At 49.1% G+C, this 17,070-nt stretch overlaps 1 protein-coding gene across 8 annotated transcripts in view; it reads left to right on the plus strand.

The window, feature by feature from the left end:
- KALRN (kalirin RhoGEF kinase) overlaps positions 1-17,070 on the plus strand; it is a 530,952-nt gene that overhangs the window by 458,074 nt on the left and 55,808 nt on the right. For 6 of the 8 annotated variants that reach the window (XM_082262172.1, XM_082262176.1, XM_082262173.1 and 3 more), the window contains 4 exons: positions 3,305-3,490; positions 5,529-5,700; positions 10,537-10,772; positions 12,970-13,217. In XM_082262172.1, the coding sequence (XP_082118298.1) occupies positions 3,305-3,490; positions 5,529-5,700; positions 10,537-10,772; positions 12,970-13,217 (842 nt within the window). Of the gene's footprint in view, positions 1-3,304; positions 3,491-5,528; positions 5,701-10,536; positions 10,773-12,895; positions 13,218-17,070 lie in introns of those variants that run through there. The other 2 variants (XM_082262174.1, XM_082262178.1) reach the window with 2 other exon arrangements.

Genomic DNA, 17,070 nt, shown 5'->3' on the forward strand with positions numbered 1-17,070 from the left:
TGACATTTATCCTACCTTCCCAGGATTATATACTCACTGCCATCACCCTAATGTCAGCATACGCACAATAAAGGGACAGTGCAGTGAAACCATTTTATACCATAAAAAAGTTGGATGACTAAATCAAGATTCTGTTGGTATCCCATTACATGAATATACAGAAAAAAATAATTTAAATTATGACCGATTAAAATAATCTATATGAAGTTTAGGTTAAAAAAAAAAAAATATATATATATATATATATATATATATATATATATACACACACTATATTGTCAAAAGTATTGGGACGCCTGCCTTTACACACATATGAGCTTTAATGGCATCACAGTCTTAGTCCGTAGGGTTCAATATTGAGTTGGCTCCACCCTTTGCAGCTATAACAGCTTCAACTCTTCTGGGAAGGCTGTCCACATGGTTTAGGAGGGTGTCTATGGGAAGGCTCTCCACATGGTTTAGGAGTGTGTCTATGGGAAGGCTATCTGTCCACAAGGTTTAGGAGTGTGTCTATGGGAAGGCTGTCCGCTTGGTTTAGGAGGGTGTCTATGGGAAGGCTATCTGTCCGCATGGTTTAGGAGTGTGTCTATGGGAAGGCTGTCCGCATGGTTTAGGAGTGTGCCTATGGGAAGGCTGTCCGCTTGGTTTAGGAGTGTGTCTATGGGAAGGCTATCTGTCCGCATGGTTTAGGAGGGTGTCTATGTGAAGGCTATCTGTCCGCATGGTTTAGGAGGGTGTCTATGGGAAGGCTATCTGTCTGCATGGTTTAGGAGGGTGTCTATGGGAAGGCTATCTGTCTGCATGGTTTAGGAGGGTGTCTATGGGAAGGCTATCTGTCCGCATGGTTTAGGAGTGTGTCTATGGGAAGGCTATCTGTCCGCATAGTTTAGGAGTGTGTCTATGGGAAGGCTGTCCTTATGGTTTAGGAGTGTGTCTATGGGAAGGCTGTCCGCATGGTTTTAGGAGTGTGTCTATGGGAAGGCTGTCCGCATGGTTTTAGGAGTGTGTCTATGGGAAGGCTGTCCGCATGGTTTAGGAGTGTGCCTATGGGAAGGCTGTCTGCTTGGTTTAGGAGGGTGTCTATGGGAAGGCTATCTGTCCGCATGGTTTAGGAGGGTGTCTATGGGAAGGCTATCTGTCTGCATGGTTTAGGAGGGTGTCTATGGGAAGGCTATCTGTCTGCATGGTTTAGGAGTGTGTCTATGGGAAGGCTGTCCGCATAGTTTAGGAGTGTGTCTATGGGAAGGCTGTCCGTATGGTTTAGGAGTGTGTCTATGGGAAGGCTGTCCGCATGGTTTTAGGAGTGTGTCTATGGGAAGGCTTTCCGCATGGTTTTAGGAGTGTGTCTATGGGAAGGCTGTCCGTATGGTTTAGGAGGGTGTGTATGGGAAGGCTATCTGTCCGCATGGTTTAGGAGTGTGTCTATGGGAAGGCTGTCCACATGGTTTAGGAGGGTGTGTATGGGAAGGCTATCTGTCCGCAGGGTTTAGGAGTGTGTCTATGGGAAGGCTGTCCACATGGTTTAGGAGGGTGTCTATGGGAAGGCTGTCCGTATGGTTTAGGAGGGTGTGTATGGGAAGGCTATCTGTCCGCATGGTTTAGGAGGGTGTCTATGGGAAGGCTGTCCTCATGGTTTAGGAGGGTGTCTATGGGAAGGCTACCTGTCCGCATGGTTTAGGAGTGTGTCTATGGGAAGGCTGTCCGCATTGTTTAGGAGTGTGTCTATGGGAAGGCTGTCCGTATGGTTTAGGAGGGTGTGTATGGGAAGGCTATCTGTCCGCATGGTTTAGGAGTGTTTCTATGGGAAGGCTGTCCGTATGGTTTAGGAGGGTGTGTATGGGAAGGCTATCTGTCCGCATGGTTTAGGAGTGTGTCTATGGGAAGGCTGTCCACATGGTTTAGGAGGGTGTCTATGGGAAGGCTGTCCGTATGGTTTAGGAGGGTGTGTATGGGAAGGCTATCTGTCCGCATGGTTTAGGATGGTGTCTATGGGAAGGCTGTCCTCCTGGTTTAGGAGGGTGTCTATGGGAAGGCTACCTGTCCGCATGGTTTAGGAGTGTGTCTATGGGAAGGCTGTCCGCATTGTTTAGGAGGGTGTCTATGGGAAGGCTGTCCGCATGATTTAGGAGGGTGTCTATGGGAAGGCTATCTGTCCACATGGTTTAGGAGGGTGTCTATGGGAAGGCTGTCCGCATTGGTTTAGGAGTGTGTCTATGGGAAGGCTATCTGTCTGCATGGTGGTTTAGGAGTGTGTCTATGGGAAGGCTGTCCGCATTGGTTTAGGAGTGTGTCTATGGGAAGGCTATCCACATTAGTTTAGGAGGGTGTCTATGGGAAGGCTGTCTGTCTGCATGGTTTAGGAGTGTGTCTACCACACATTCTAAGTATGCAGGCATCCAGGGTAAAGCTGTCCACATGGACCGTCCTCCTCACTGCTGGCTCTCACCGCCCTCAGTCTAAAATCATGACTGTGAAGACTTCCCTGCAGTAGAGGGATCTGAAAGCGAGGGTTAAATCGCTTGTGGAGCGCTGCATGGAAGGGATGATATCGATGGTGGTGAGGAGGACGGTCTATGTGGACAGATTTTCCCCCGGATGCCGGCATACTTAGATGTGCCTCTTTATCATCAACCATGTGAGTTGCTAAATGTTGAACCTTTATTAAATGTAACCATATTGCTACACTTAGAGGCGCCTCTCATCTCTTTTATACTCAGTTGTGATGTACTTGTATATAAAGACATCGCATGTTTATCAAGTCAGAATTTCTTAAAAAAATATTTTGCTTGTCTTGCAAAACGCTCTCAAACCAAGTTACTCTCATTCCAAGGTTTTACTGTATATTTACATGCACCATACGGTTGGTGCGGCTGGTGCTCCATGGGACAGGGGGGGGGGGGGCCACACCATACCAGCCTGCACACCATACACCACAACCCCCCCCCCCCGGTCACCGGCTCACTCACCCTGGAAATGTGGAGGTCAGGCAGCGGCGGTGGCTTCCCCCTCAGTCTCCTGCGTCTCCTCCCTCCTCCTCGGCCAATGGCATGGCTTTTTCCTTTCGGCAAATCGGGAAACAGGTCTCAGGACCCGCTTCTTGATTGGCCAGGAGGAGGTTCCGTGTGACAATAGCAAATATTCATTCACTATTGTCACACTATCGGGTGGGCTCAGGATTGTCTTCAGATTTGGTAGTTATTTCTTTTGCATTTGCGCACTATTCTTTTTTAATAATAATATATTGAGGCTGAACATATGACCAGATAAAGCCCCTCCCCCAATAATCGCCTTTTCTTGTCCCCAGGGAAAGCTGACGGCTCAGGGGAAGTTGCTCCAGCAGGATACGTTCTTTGTGATTGAGCAGGAATCCGGACTCCAATCCCGACCTAAAGAGCGCAGAGTTTTCCTCTTCGAACAGATCGTCATCTTCAGTGAACTTCTCCGGAGGGGATCGTCCAACCCCGGCTACATGTTCAAGAAAGGAATCAAGGTGAGACCTCTACCATCATCTACCTGGAGCTCTTCCTAGGGGGAGTCTGAGGGAGGCGCTCAGTCTTAGCAGTGGTTTTCAAAATGCTTCCAGTGGACTGAATACAGATCTTTGCATGCCTTTATCCAGCCCTTGGGGCATTATTCCCCCCACTAGAACCAACAATGGGGCAATATTTCCTCCCACTGACACCAATGGTGGGGAGCTACTCCTCCCACTGACACCAATGGTGGGGAACTACTCCTCCCACTGACACCAATGGTGGGGAACTACTCCTCCCACTGACACCAATGGTGGGGAACTACTCCTCCCACTGACACCATTGGTGGGGCACTATTCCTCCCACTCAAACCAACAATGGGGCACTATTCCTCCCACTGACATCAATGCTGGGGAACTATTCCTCCCACTGACACCAACGGTGGGGAACTATTCCTCCCACTGACACCAATAGCGGCGAACTGTCCTTCCCACTGACATCAATGGTGGGAAACTACTCCCACTGACACCAATGGTGGGGAACTACTCCTCCCACTGACACCAATGGTGGGGAACTACTCCTCCCACTGACACCAATGGTTGGGAACTATTCCTCCCACTGACACCAATGGTTGGGAACTATTCCTCCCACTGACACCAATGATGGGGCACTATTCCTCCCACTGACACCAATAGCGGCGAACTGTCCTTCCCACTGACATCAATGGTGGGGAACTACTCCTTCCACTGACACCAATGGTGGGGAACTATTCCTCCCACTGACACCAATGATGGGACACTATTCCTCCCACTGACACTAATGATGGGGAACTACTCCTCCCACTGACACCGATGGGGCACTATTCCTCCCACTGATACCAATGATGGGGAATTGTCCTTCCCGCTGAGACCATTGTAGTATTTCCCTAAATCTTAAAGATGGGACATTTTCTACCCCCACGAGCCACATTCTGACCCCCCCTAAAACCTGAAGCAGAGTAAACTGTCTTTCTTTAGAATGTTTGGAGACCCCTGCTTTATAGCAAGCTCCTGTTTGTTGGCTCAGTGTCACCCCTTGCCCAGAGTCTCTCTGCAGACAGCCTGGCGGCTGAATGTGGCCCCTACTCAGGAGTCCCTCTTGAGCTGGCCTTTTTCCTGGTGCATAAGATTTGCCCCTTTTGAGAGATCCTTGTACAGAAGGTTTCTCCCCTAGTGGCTGAGTGTGACCCCTTCTTAGAAGTCCCACTGTATCCGGACCCATCCCTAGCTCCCTGTACTGCAGGCTCCTTCTCATTGTAGCTCCATCTATGGGGTCCTTCTTCTGTAGGCCTCTTCCCTGGTGGCTCGGTGTGGCATCTTGGAGCCCTTCGGTTCTAGGCCCATTCTGTGGGTTCCTTATATACCAGCTTACCTTCTTGGTGGCTCAGGGTGTCCCCTATAGGAGTGGCATTGTGTAGTACTCTTCCCAAGGGTCCCTGTAAAGCCTGTCCCTTCCCTGGCTCAGTTTGGCCCCTTCCTCAGCCTCCCACTGTAGCTGGCCTCTACCCTAGTTCTCAGGACTGCAGGTCCCTTTACTGGTGGCTCAGCCTGGTCCTTCCTCAGGTTCCCTCAGTAGCAGCTCTCTTCCATGGGGTTCCTATACAGCAGTCTGTCTTCATGGTTGCTCGTACTATCTGCTACATTAGTGGCTCTGCGTGGCCCCTTCCCTGGTATCCCTCTGCAGCCTGTCCCTCCCTGGTGGCCCAATGTGGCCCCTTCCCTGAGATCCCTCTGCAGCCTGTCTCTCCCTGGTGGCTCAATGTGGCCCCTTCTCTGGGATCCCTCTGCAGCCTGTCCCTCCCTGGTGGCTCAATGTGGCCCCTTCCCTGGGATCCCTCTGCAGCCTGTCTCTCCCTGGTGGCTCAATGTGGCCCCTTCCCTGATGCTTTCTAATGCTACAATTACAGTCCTCAAAGTCCTAGAAAACAAAAAACATATGAAAGCAGTGAATTGTGGGTGAATCTTTGGACTCTTGTTGTAGTTTTCTGCCCTGTAACCTCCTCCTTCCTTTTGCTGACAGATGAACTATCTCGTCCTGGAGGAAAACATCGACAATGACCCCTGTAAGTTTGCTCTGAGGAGCCGCGAGTCCACGGAACGCGTCATTCTCCAGGCCGCCAACCCCGAGATCAAACAGGCCTGGGTGCTGGACATCAGTCAAGTGTTGGAAACCCAGCGGGACTTTGTGAACGGTGAGTGGGGGGGGCCGGGGGAAGTTTTATTGATGGTTGTGCGCAGTGGGAGGGCCTTATGCTATGCTGCCACCTATAGACATTTATTCTGCATTGCTGTGCTGGGAGTTTGACCAATCGGCTCCGCCAACACTGTGACTGCGCTGCCACTGACAGTTGGGAGCCGGTGCGATCAAAGTGATCACATGATTGAGAAGTCCATGTAACACCTTCAGCGTTACTTTCTCTTAAAGGGCCGACGCCCGGGAGCAGGAAAGGCTCAATCTATATAAGATTATATAAGAACCTGCTTGAAATGCCCATAGCTTCTATAGGACTCCATTTGTTGGTGGGGGGGGGGGGGGGAGGGGGCTCTGTAGCCTAATTACATTTATACCATTTATAACATAAAAAATAAAAGTAAAGGGGTATATTTACAAAAAAATAAAGTTTTCATAGTTGTTCGTCTGTCGAAACTGCATGCAAATTCAATCATATTCAAATCGAATGTTCTCAGGCTGTATTCTCTGCCATTCAAATGTGTGAATGTGGAAAATACCGCATTATGGCCACTCAGGGCTGGGACGAGGGGTGGGCGGGAGGGACGGCTGCCCTTTGCACTGTGGTATCATGTGGGGGGGGATTTGTGTTGGGAGGGGGAATTTAGGGCGGGGGGGTACAAATTGTTCTACGAGGGGAAATTTGGGGAGCTGTGCTAGGAGTGGTGATTTGGGGGGGGGGAGGGAATTTGTTTTGGGAGAGGCATTTGGGGGGGGGGTTGTGCTAAAAAAAAGGCAATATAGTAGGGGGGATGATTTTTTCTTTTTGGGGGGGGGTGATTTACGCTAGTAGGGATGATTGGGTGGTATTTGTGCTAGGATGGGGGATTTGGAGTGGGGGGGGGTGATTTGTTCTTGGAGGGGTAATTTGAGGGGTAGAGGATTTGTGCTGGGGGGGGGTTATTTGAGGGGGGATGGGGGCGGGGAAGATGATTTGGGGTTTTTTTTCTAGAAAAGGAATTATGGTAGGGGGGGGATTTGCTCTTTTGGGGGAGGGGTGGATTTATGCTAGTAGGGATGATTGGGTGGTAATTATGCTAGGAGGAGGGATTTGGAGTGGTGGGAGAGGATTTGTTCTTAGAGGGGTAATATGAGGGGTAGAGGATTTGTGCTAGGAGGGGGGGGGGTTATTTTATTTGAGGGGGGGTGGTAAAGATGATTTGTGCTAGGAGGGGAGATATGGGGGATTTGTGCTAGAAAAGGTAATATGGTGTGGGGGGAGTTTACTCTAATAGGGATGATTGGGGGTATTTGTGCTAGGAGGGGGGATTTGGAGTGGGGGGAGCATTTGTGCTCAGAGGGGTAATTTGAGGGTAGAGGATTTGTGCTAGGAGGGAGAAGTATTTTTTCTTTTTTTGAGGGGCGGGGATTGTGCTGGGGGCATATGGGGAAAGAGAGGAATTGAGCTTGGTGGGTGGAGTGGGGGTCAGAGATTTGTGCAAGGAAGGGGTGCATTTTTACTGGAAGGAAGGGGAGATATATGCTTGGGGGGGGGTTGCTGACACATAATCATACATCTTGGAGGGGAGGGGGCACAATTTGGCATGTTTGCCCTGGGCTCTGGATGTCAGAGCACTGTGGCCACTAGACAGTGGTGTGGAGCCTACCTGTTTCCCTTGATAGTCCTGTCCAGTGACCAATTCACATTATGGCCACCAGATGGCGATAACGATCAAGTAAAATTATTTTATTCAGCTCCTCCTAGTGGCCATAATGTGGTATTTTCAGCACTCACACATTTGAATTGCAGAGGATATAGCCTGAGAACCATTGATGTCGCTCCACTGACACAGAATAAACTTTCATGCAGCTAAGCAATTTTTTTTTTTTAATAAATACGCCCCATAGAGTTTTTCCTTCAGGTAGACATACATAAGGCTTTATTGAAGTATAAAGCTCACCATATACATTACAAGTCAAGTGCAGTTTCTTTACAAGGACCTCCCTAAACAGTTTGCATCCAATCAGGCAGGGCCTTGAACTACATAGTTATTGGTAGATCTAAAGAAGATTGTACAATCAGATTGCACCATGTGCAGTGAGCTTTAAGATGTTGCTGTTCTGTAATCTAGCTGTGTAGAAATTCTAGACAACGTCCAATGTAATGATTGATCTGTGATATTGCTGGACCAATAGGAATGGTGTAAATCAAAATGTATCCTTAAAGGAGGTAACCAGTGTGATTTGTGTAGTCCTGGGTGTGGTCCTAGGCTGCTCCCTCTCCAATCACCATAGAGCAATTACTCCTTAGAGGATCAAATCCTGAATATGTAGTTGGAAGAGTTTAGACAAAATTGTTATCTGGCTCAGGAATTCATTTATGATCCTTGTTCGACGCGTTTCAGGTAATGGGCCCTCCCCTCTTCTTCAAAAAAATTTGTGAAGACCGTTGGCTGCCCCCATTGAGGTCAAATTACACTGAGATCTCCAGACACATTTTAGTCTTAATCCAAGCAATACACCAAATGTTGCAATTCCTTCCATAAACTGTTTTTATAGGCCCTGAAGAAGGAGGCTTGTCCCCTGAAACGCATTGGAGGCATTCAGTGTTTTTATCCGATAAAGGAAAATAAATAATTTCCATTTTTACTAGGTGCTTCCAACCACATATTCAGGTCAATGTTACTGGAGATTGGGTGGTCCATGGGTCATTGTCATGGGCATCCGCAGAACTTTTTTCACCCCCATAGATCTCTCTTTCGAGCAGGCAAGGCCGGGGCCCTCCTACAGATCCACCTTTAGAGCAGGCCAGGCCAGGGCCCCCCTATAGATCCACCTTTAGAGCAGGGTCCCCATAAATCCCCCTTTAGAGCAGGCCAAGCCAGGGTCCCCCATAGATCCCCCTTTAGAGCAGGCCAAGCCAGGGTCCCCCATAGATCCCCCTTTAGAGCAGGCCAAGCCAGGGTCCCCCATAGATCCTCCTTTAGAGCAGGCCAAGCCAGGGTCCCCCATAGATCCCCCTTTAGAGCAGGCCAGGGTCCCCATAGATCCCTCTTTAGTTTTACCTTTTCACCTATATCCCCCGTGCTACCAGGTTTTACTGCACCACCAGGTACTCCAGGCACTCCCTGCAAAGAATATATATATATTTAGCCAATATCACCCCCTTTAGAGCAGGCCAGGATCCCCATAGATCCCCTTTAGAGCAGACCAGGGTCCCCATAGATCCCCCTTTACAGCAGGCCAGGCCAGGGTCCCCCATAGATCAATTTTAGAGCAGGGTCCCTATAGAAACTCATTTAGAGCAGGCCAGGCCAGGGTCCCCATAGATCCTCTTTAGAGCAGGGTCCCTATAGAACCTCCTTTAGAGCAGGCCAGGGCCCCCATAGATCCCCCTTTAGAGCAGGCCGGGCCAGGACCCCCATAGATCCCCCTTTAGAGCAGGCCGGGCCAGGGTCCCCCATAGATCTACCTTTAGAGCAGGGTCCCCATAGATCCCCCTTTTGAGCAGGCCAAGCCAGGGTCCCCCATAGATCCCCCTTTCGTGCAGGCCAGAGTCCCCATAGATCCCTCTTTAGTTTTACCTTTTCACCTATATTACCCGTGCTACAAGGTTTTGACTGCACCACCAGGTACCCTAGGCACTCCCTGCAAAGAATATATATATATTTAGCCAATATGACCCCCTTTAGAGCAGGACAGGATCCCCATAGATCCCCTTTAGAGCAGACCAGGGTCCCCATAGATCCCCTTTAGAGCTGGCCAGGCCAAGGTCACCCATAGATCCCCTTTAGAGCAGGGTCCCTATAGAACCTCCTTTAGAGCAGGCCAGGGCCCCCATAGATCCTCCTTTAGAGCAGGCCAGGCCAGGGTCCCCCATAGATCCCCTTTAGAGCAGGGTCCCTATAGAACCTCCTTTAGAGCAGGCCAGGCCAGGGCCCCCATAGATCCCCCTTTAGAGAAGGGTCCCTATAGAACCTCCTTTAGAGCAGGCAAGGGCCCCCATAGAGCCCCCTTTAGAGAAGGGTCCTCATAGATTCCCCTTTAGAGCAGGCTGGGCCAGGGTCCACCCATAGAACCTCTTTAGAGCAGGGTCCCTATAGATCCTCCTTTTAAAGCAGGCCAGGAATTTTTCATGGGGAGGCACTTGTCCCCCCTTACCCCCCCTTGCAGACGCCCATGGTCATTGTCTATGGGGACCTTCCACCAATCCCGTCGGGAATGTCTGATTTTAGAAGTGATAAGTTTCTCTCTTCCTGTGTTCTCTCCTTTTCCTAACTCTGTACTTCTCTCTCCCTCTCATGGCTGCCCTGCCCCCTCCTCCTAGTAAGTCCGCTTTCTTTACCTCTGTGCACTGTGTGATTTATGAATGTAATATCGGAATGATAATTTCACCTCTGTACTCCCCGCGTGCGATAATACGTAATCTGTGCCGCCCTCGGCCTGTGCATGCACTGAGAGCGGCGCCCAAATCCCCCCTATAGGAGCTTTTGGGGGGGGGGGGGGGGGGGTAAAAATCAGCATGTAATAATTCACAGCGCTGTGATTCCACATCCCTAGTCCGCCCAAGGAGAGAAGATTTCTGATTGGCTGTTGGGGTTCACCGCTTTTTGCATGGTCATATTGAACACAAGCATGCATGTGTATTTCAGAGAATGGATCCTCCCCGGAGGAATCTGTTACAAGTTAACGGAGGAGTTATTTTAAAATACTAAAATATAAATAAATTGAATGTCGTCTTTTTTTTTTTTTTATTGGTCACTGTAATATGCGCAGTGGGTGTGGCGGGATTTGCGGCAGATCTTTAGTACACGACATAAATGTGAGACAATGATGTTCCTGTCTGTGCCGCCTCCAGCTCTGCAATCGCCAATAGAATATCAGCGGAAGGAGAGTAACGCCGCCATGAACAAACCGCAGCTAAGTCGGGCGCCGACTCCCAGCAGCAGACCCGTCTCCACCGCCCCGGTCAGCTCTGAGAAATGCGTCAACCTGCCACGAAACCCGTCTCTACAGCAGCGGAAAGCACCTACCTCCAATGGCAGCCCAGGGTATGATCTCTACCAGCCTCCCGACAAGTACGACTCCAGCCAGGTAAGTTATATGTCAAGATAAACTGTTCTGTCTGGCCCCTCCCCTTCTACCTGTGCAGCCATTGGTCTCTAACCCCTCCCCTTCTACCTGTGCAGCCATTGGTCTCTAACCCCTCCCCTTCTACCTGTGCAGCCATTGGTCTCTAACCCTTCCCCTTCTACCTGTGCAGCCATTGGTCTCTAACCCCTCCCCTTCTACCTGTGCAGCCATTGGTGTCTAACTCTGCCTCTCCTACCTGTGCAGCCTTTGGTGCCTAACCCCGCCCCTTCCACCTGTGTAACCATAGGTGTCTAATCCCACACCTCCGAACCTGTGCAGCCATTGGTGTCTAATTCCGCCCCTTCTACCTGTGTAACCATTGGTGTCTAACCCCGCCCCTTCTATCTGTGTAACCATTGGTGTCTAACCCCGCCCCTTCTATCTGTGTAACCATTGATGTCTAACCCCGCCCCTTCTATCTGTGTAACTATTGGTGTCTAACCCCGCCCCTTCTATCTGTGTAACTATTGGTGTCTAACCCCGCCCCTTCTATCTGTGTAACTATTGGTGTCTAACCCCTCCCTTTCTACCTGTGTAACTATTGGTGTCTAACCCCTCGCTTTTTATCTGTGCAGCCATTGGTCTCCAACCCCTCCCTTTCTACCTATGCAGCCATTAGTCTCTAACCCCTCCCCTTCTACCTGTGTAACCATTGATTTCTAACCCTGCCCCTTTTACTTGTGCAACCATTGGCGTCTAACTCTGCCCCTCCTACCTGTGTAACCACTGATGTTTAACCCCTCCCCTTCTACCTGTGTAAAGATTGATGTCTAACCCCTCCACTTCTACCTGTGCAGCCATTGGTCTCTAACCCCTCCACTTCTACCTGTGCAACCATTGGTGTCTAACCCCGCCCCTCCTACCTGTGCAACCATTGATGTCTAACCCCTTCCCTTCTACCTGTGTAACCATTGTTGTCTAACCCCTCCCCTTTTACCTGTGTAACCATTGTTGTCTAACCCCTCCCCTTCTACCTGTGTAACCATTGGTCTCTAACCACGCCCCTTCTACCTTTGTAACCATTGAATTCTAATCCTGCCCCTTCTACCTTTGTAACCATTGGTGTCTAACCCCGCCCCTTCTACCTGTGTAACCATTGATGTCTAACCCCGCCCCTTTTACTTGTGCAACCATTGATTTCTAACTTTTACTTGTGCAACTATTGATTTCTAATCCAGCCCCTCCTACCTGTGCAGCAATTGGTGTTCAGCCCCACCCCTTCTACCTGTGTAACTGTGTAACCATAATTATCTAACCCCGCCCCTCCTATCTGTGCAACCATTGTTGTCTAACCCCGTCACTTCTACCTGTGTAACCATTGTTGTCTAACCCCTCCCCTTCTACTGTGTAACCATTGAATTCTATACCCCCCCCCTACCTGTCCAACCACCTGTGTTCAGTCCTGCCCCTTCTATCTCTCTTATTTGGGGTGGCGTTGTGTGCTGAGACTTTTGTGGGATAATTAAGGTGACACCACCACAGCCCAAATACAACGTGTACAGGAACCCCCCCCCCCCCCCCCCAGCCTGCTGAGTGATAATAGTCCCTGACTGTAGTGGTGGTGGGGGGGGGGGGGCAGTTTATGTATTTAGCATTCCCAGCCTGAAGGAAAGCTGTTCACTCCCCTGCAGTGTCTGCCATTGCTTACTTATGAAACTGCTGATTGTCTGGCTGCTATGCTGATCCTCTGCTTTCCAGGTTTGGATATCAGGTCCAATAGAGGCAACTCGAAGAACTGAAGACAAAGACCGGCGTCCTTGTTTATTCTGGTTCTGCGTTATTCTTCAGAGAGTCGGTATAACAGCCAGAAAACTAGCATTTTCACAATGCCACTTCCCTCTCTTGGTAGGCTGAGACAGGAACCAGAAAATGCTGACATTGGGGGAAATAGAAGTCCCAGCGGGCAGGGTAGGTGAATGTCAGGGTGTATATAAAGGCGATGGGGACCCCTAAGTGAATGTAAATGTACAATTTCTGTGTTTCTCCGGAGTGCCCCTTTAATCCGATCCCATCTTCTGTCTTCTTTACGTTTCTTTCCCTCCTGGTAATACCTGTTGCGGTCCCGGTGTTTGCCCGTTGAACAGCTCGGTGGCGATTCCCGCTTGTGTTAACGTCCGTTCTCTCCTCCTCCTCCTCCCCCTCCCCCCCCATCCCTCAGAACGAGGTGTCCGGCTGTAACGGAACGGCGTCCATGGCGATTGTTCAGGACTACTATGCACTGAAAGAGAACGAGATCTGCGTCTACCAGGGCGAGATTGTACAAATCCTGGCCATCAACCAGCAGAACATGTTCCTGGTCTACCGGCCCGCCAACAACCACTCCCCGGCGGCGGAAGGCTGGATCCCCGGCTCCGTTTTGGGGCAAATTACTAAGACCTCTGCGGACAGTAGCGACAGAAGCATCAAGTAAGTGCCACACACGGCTGCCCCAGAAGCAGTAGTGGATTATGGGAAAATTTCTGCTGGTTTTTTGTTCACAGTGCTGTCGGAAGAAAAATGCGTTTTGAATGTGGAGCCCTGCGAGCGCGGCACCCTCCCCCCCGCCGTGCAGGAAACTCAATTTTGCTTTTTTTTTTTTTTTTTTTTTTTTTTTTTAATTTTAATTTTTTTTTTTTTTTTTTATGTTGATAATTGTACAGATTTACAAGAAGGTTAAAAAAAAGAAAAAAAAAAAAAAAAAGACGAGTTCTGTCATCGGTTTTGTACAGAACGTGGAACTGTCTGAACTGGACTTTGTGCCATATATTACGATTCTGTAAATTGGTGGCTTTACGTCGGACTAAAACCCAACTCCTCGAAGAGGAGATTTCTATATATTGTCTGTGGCAATTTTAATGTACAGCCTGTAACTTTTTTTTTTTTTTTTTTTTTCTTCTTTTAATTTGGACTTTTATTTTCTGTTTTATTTTAATATATGTTCACGGTAAAACTGTAAAATATTTGGTTTTTGCGAAGAGCCCCCCTTGCCCCCTTCAACTACATTCCTGTATAAAGTATTTTGCACTATTTAAGAAAAAAAATAAAAAAAATGAAAAAAAATAAAATCCCCCCCCCCCCCTCCCTTCGGTCCTATTGATGACGTCAGATCGTGCAATATATAACGCTAGTCGCAATGTTCATCATTGTACCTGTATTGTAACTAATAATTTTAAATGTACTATTTTAAATATGTAAAATAAATTTTCACCAGGATGCGCATGTTTTCACGAGGTACTCACAGTTTTTGGACTTTTGCTTGTTTGGTTTTCTTGGTTTTATGACTAATGCTTGTTAACCATGGGTGGGGGGAGGGGGGGTCTGGTTACTGTGAAGCACTACGTGTTTTTGGAAAAGGTTTTTGCAGAATTGTTAAGGGATATTGCACATTAGGGGTTCTCAAACTGTGGTCTGCCAAAGGATGGGCTGTGGTCACCTTCAGTGAAGAGTCGTATCCAGAAAAGATTGGGTTCTTAACTAATTATAAGTGGGCAAAGAAAACAGCCAAAACTTTTCAGGAGCTTTAACTGATAATGTTGGGTGTTCCTGTTGAACCACTTTTGGAGGCCTTTACACAGTCCATGGATTATTGTAGAGAGTCATTGTTAGCTCAGTGTGGAAAAACTGGCTTTGTTACCACCTTTGGAGCACCCATTCTCAACCAAGGGTTCCAAGGAACTCTAGTGGCACTTTTCCACTGCAAGTACCGGCTCGGCCCCACTCGGCCCCACTCGGCCCCACTCGGCCCCACTCGGCCCCACTCGGCCCCACTCGGCCCCACTCGGCCCCACTCGGCCCCACTCGGCCCCACTTGGCCCCACTCGGCTCCACTCGGCCCCACTCGGCCCCACTCTGCTCCACTCTGCTCCACTCGGCCCCACTCGGGAAAAGTGGAAAAGTGCCGCCGTACCGAACCGTTCCAACACCGTACCATGCGGTACCATGCATTGGAAAAGCGTGAAAGCGAGCCGAACCGTTCGGTTCCATGTAGTGGAAAAGCGCCATAGGGTTCCTCCAGAGGTCGGTAAAGGTTACTTGAGGAGTAGCAGATTGTCCTTCAGCCTGATGGTGCCTACAAAGTTCCAGAGCCAGCGGCTTGACACCAATGATCTTTTTAGCTGTCTGTAAGGATGGCATTCTTCCCAATGACCACCAAATGTAAGGAGCATTCTTCTCACTGACCACCAATGTAAGGGACATTCTTCTCACTGACCACCAATGTAAGGGACATTCTTCCCACTGACCACCAATGTAAGGGACATTCTTCCCACTGACCACCAATGTAAGGGACATTCTTCCCACTGACCACCAATGTAAGGGACATTCTTCCCTCTAACCACCAATGTAAGGAACATTCTTCCCACTGACCACCAATGTAAGGAGCATTCTTCCCACTGACCACCAATGTAAGGGACATTCTTCCTACTGACCACCAATGTAAGGAGCATTCTTCCCACTGACCACCAATGTAAGGAACATTCTTCCCGCTGATCACCAATGTAAGGAGCATTCTTCTCACTGACCACCAATGTAAGGAGCATTCTTCCCACTGACCACCAATGTATGGAGCATTCTTCCCACTGACCACCAATGTAATGGTATATTCTTCCCACTGACCACCAATGTAAGGGACATTCTTCCCACTGACCACCAATGTAAGGAACATTCTTCTCACTGATAACCAATGTAAGGGACATTCTTCCCACCGACTACCATTTTAAGGATCATTCTTCCCACTGACCACCAATGTAAGGAGCTTTCTTCCCACTGACCACCAATGTAAGGGGCATTCTTCTAACTGACCACCAATGTAAGGGGCATTCTTCTCACTGATAACCAATGTAAGGGACATTCTTTCCACTGACCACCAATGTAAGGGACATTCTTTCCACTGACCACCAATGTAAGGGACATTCTTCCCACTGACCACCAATGTAAGGGACATTCTTTCCACTGACCACCAATGTAAGGGACATTCTTTCCACTGACCACCAATGTAAGGGACATTCTTTCCACTGACCACCAATGTAAGGGACATTCTTTCCACTGATCACCAATGTAAGGGACATTCTTTCCACTGACCACCAATGTAAGGGACATTCTTCCCACTGACCCCCAATGTAAGGAACATTCTTCCCACTGACCTCCAATGTAAGGGGCATTCTTCTCACTGATCACCAATGTAAGGAGCATTCTTCCCACTGACCACCAATGTAAGGAACTGTTAAGATCTTACCTTGCCCTCCTGTTGGCAGCCATCTTGTACATGTGCAGACTGCTGCCTCTTATAAACTCTGATTGCATCATCACTTGCCTGCTGCCTGGGTGTCGCACAGTGATGATGATGCTGCACACCTGACTATATTTATCACCTGATGGGTTGCAGTCCTTGCCCTTGCATATGTGCTCCAAAGATGCATCTCTGCTAGCAGTCTTCTGTTTTCTGTGTTCCTCCGTGTATGACCTGGCTTGGTTGATGACTCTCCTGGCTCTTGATCCCGCATCGGCAGATGACCCAGCATTGGCAGACTACCCGCTTCTGGACTCAACTCTCGGCTTGGATGACTACACGCTTCTGGACTTGACCCCGACTTGTTCCTTATCTCGCTTCTTCACTCTTGCTGTGCGTTTCTTGTTGTTTGCTTCAATAAACTGCTTTATTTTTCCATGCATCCCCGTGTGGTCTTGTTTCCTGGCACCGTAACAGTACGCAAGGGCCATGAATCCTTACGATGCAGGTACTCCTAAGCTCCCCAGGCTCGATCAACAAGATCACCTTTTGGATCAGTTCGCTCAGGCGTTGCAGACGTTGCTTGTATGCACAGCGCACCTTGCTCCTGGTGCTGCTAGGCCTGTGGTGCCTCCTGTTGCCACTCCTGCTCCTACAGTTGCAGCTGGAGTCCCTGTTACCAGAGGGATGACTGGTTCAGCCACCCTTCCGCAGCGCTATGTGGGTGAACCGAGTCAGTGCTGTGGCTTCCTAAACCAAGTGGGCAGTTATTATGAGATGGCGTTTCCTTCTAATAGGTCCAAGGTGGGCTTCCTAATCTTGTTGCTCATGGACAAGGCCTTGGCCTTGGCGAGTCCCTTATGAGAGAACGATAATCCTGTGATACTCAATTACCTGAGTTTTGTTGCCTGCTTTCGTAGGGTGTTCGATGTGCCTTCTGCCTCTGCTGCAAATCAGCTACTGTCCATTCAACAGGGTATACGAACCGTTGCCGAGTATGCCATTGAATTTCGTACTCTTGCAGCATAGATGGGCTCAAATAATGAGGCTCTG

The sequence above is a fragment of the Pelophylax lessonae genome (assembly GCF_965119305.1).
Source record: "Pelophylax lessonae genome assembly, chromosome: 6".
NCBI classification, from domain to species: Eukaryota; Metazoa; Chordata; class Amphibia; order Anura; family Ranidae; genus Pelophylax; species Pelophylax lessonae.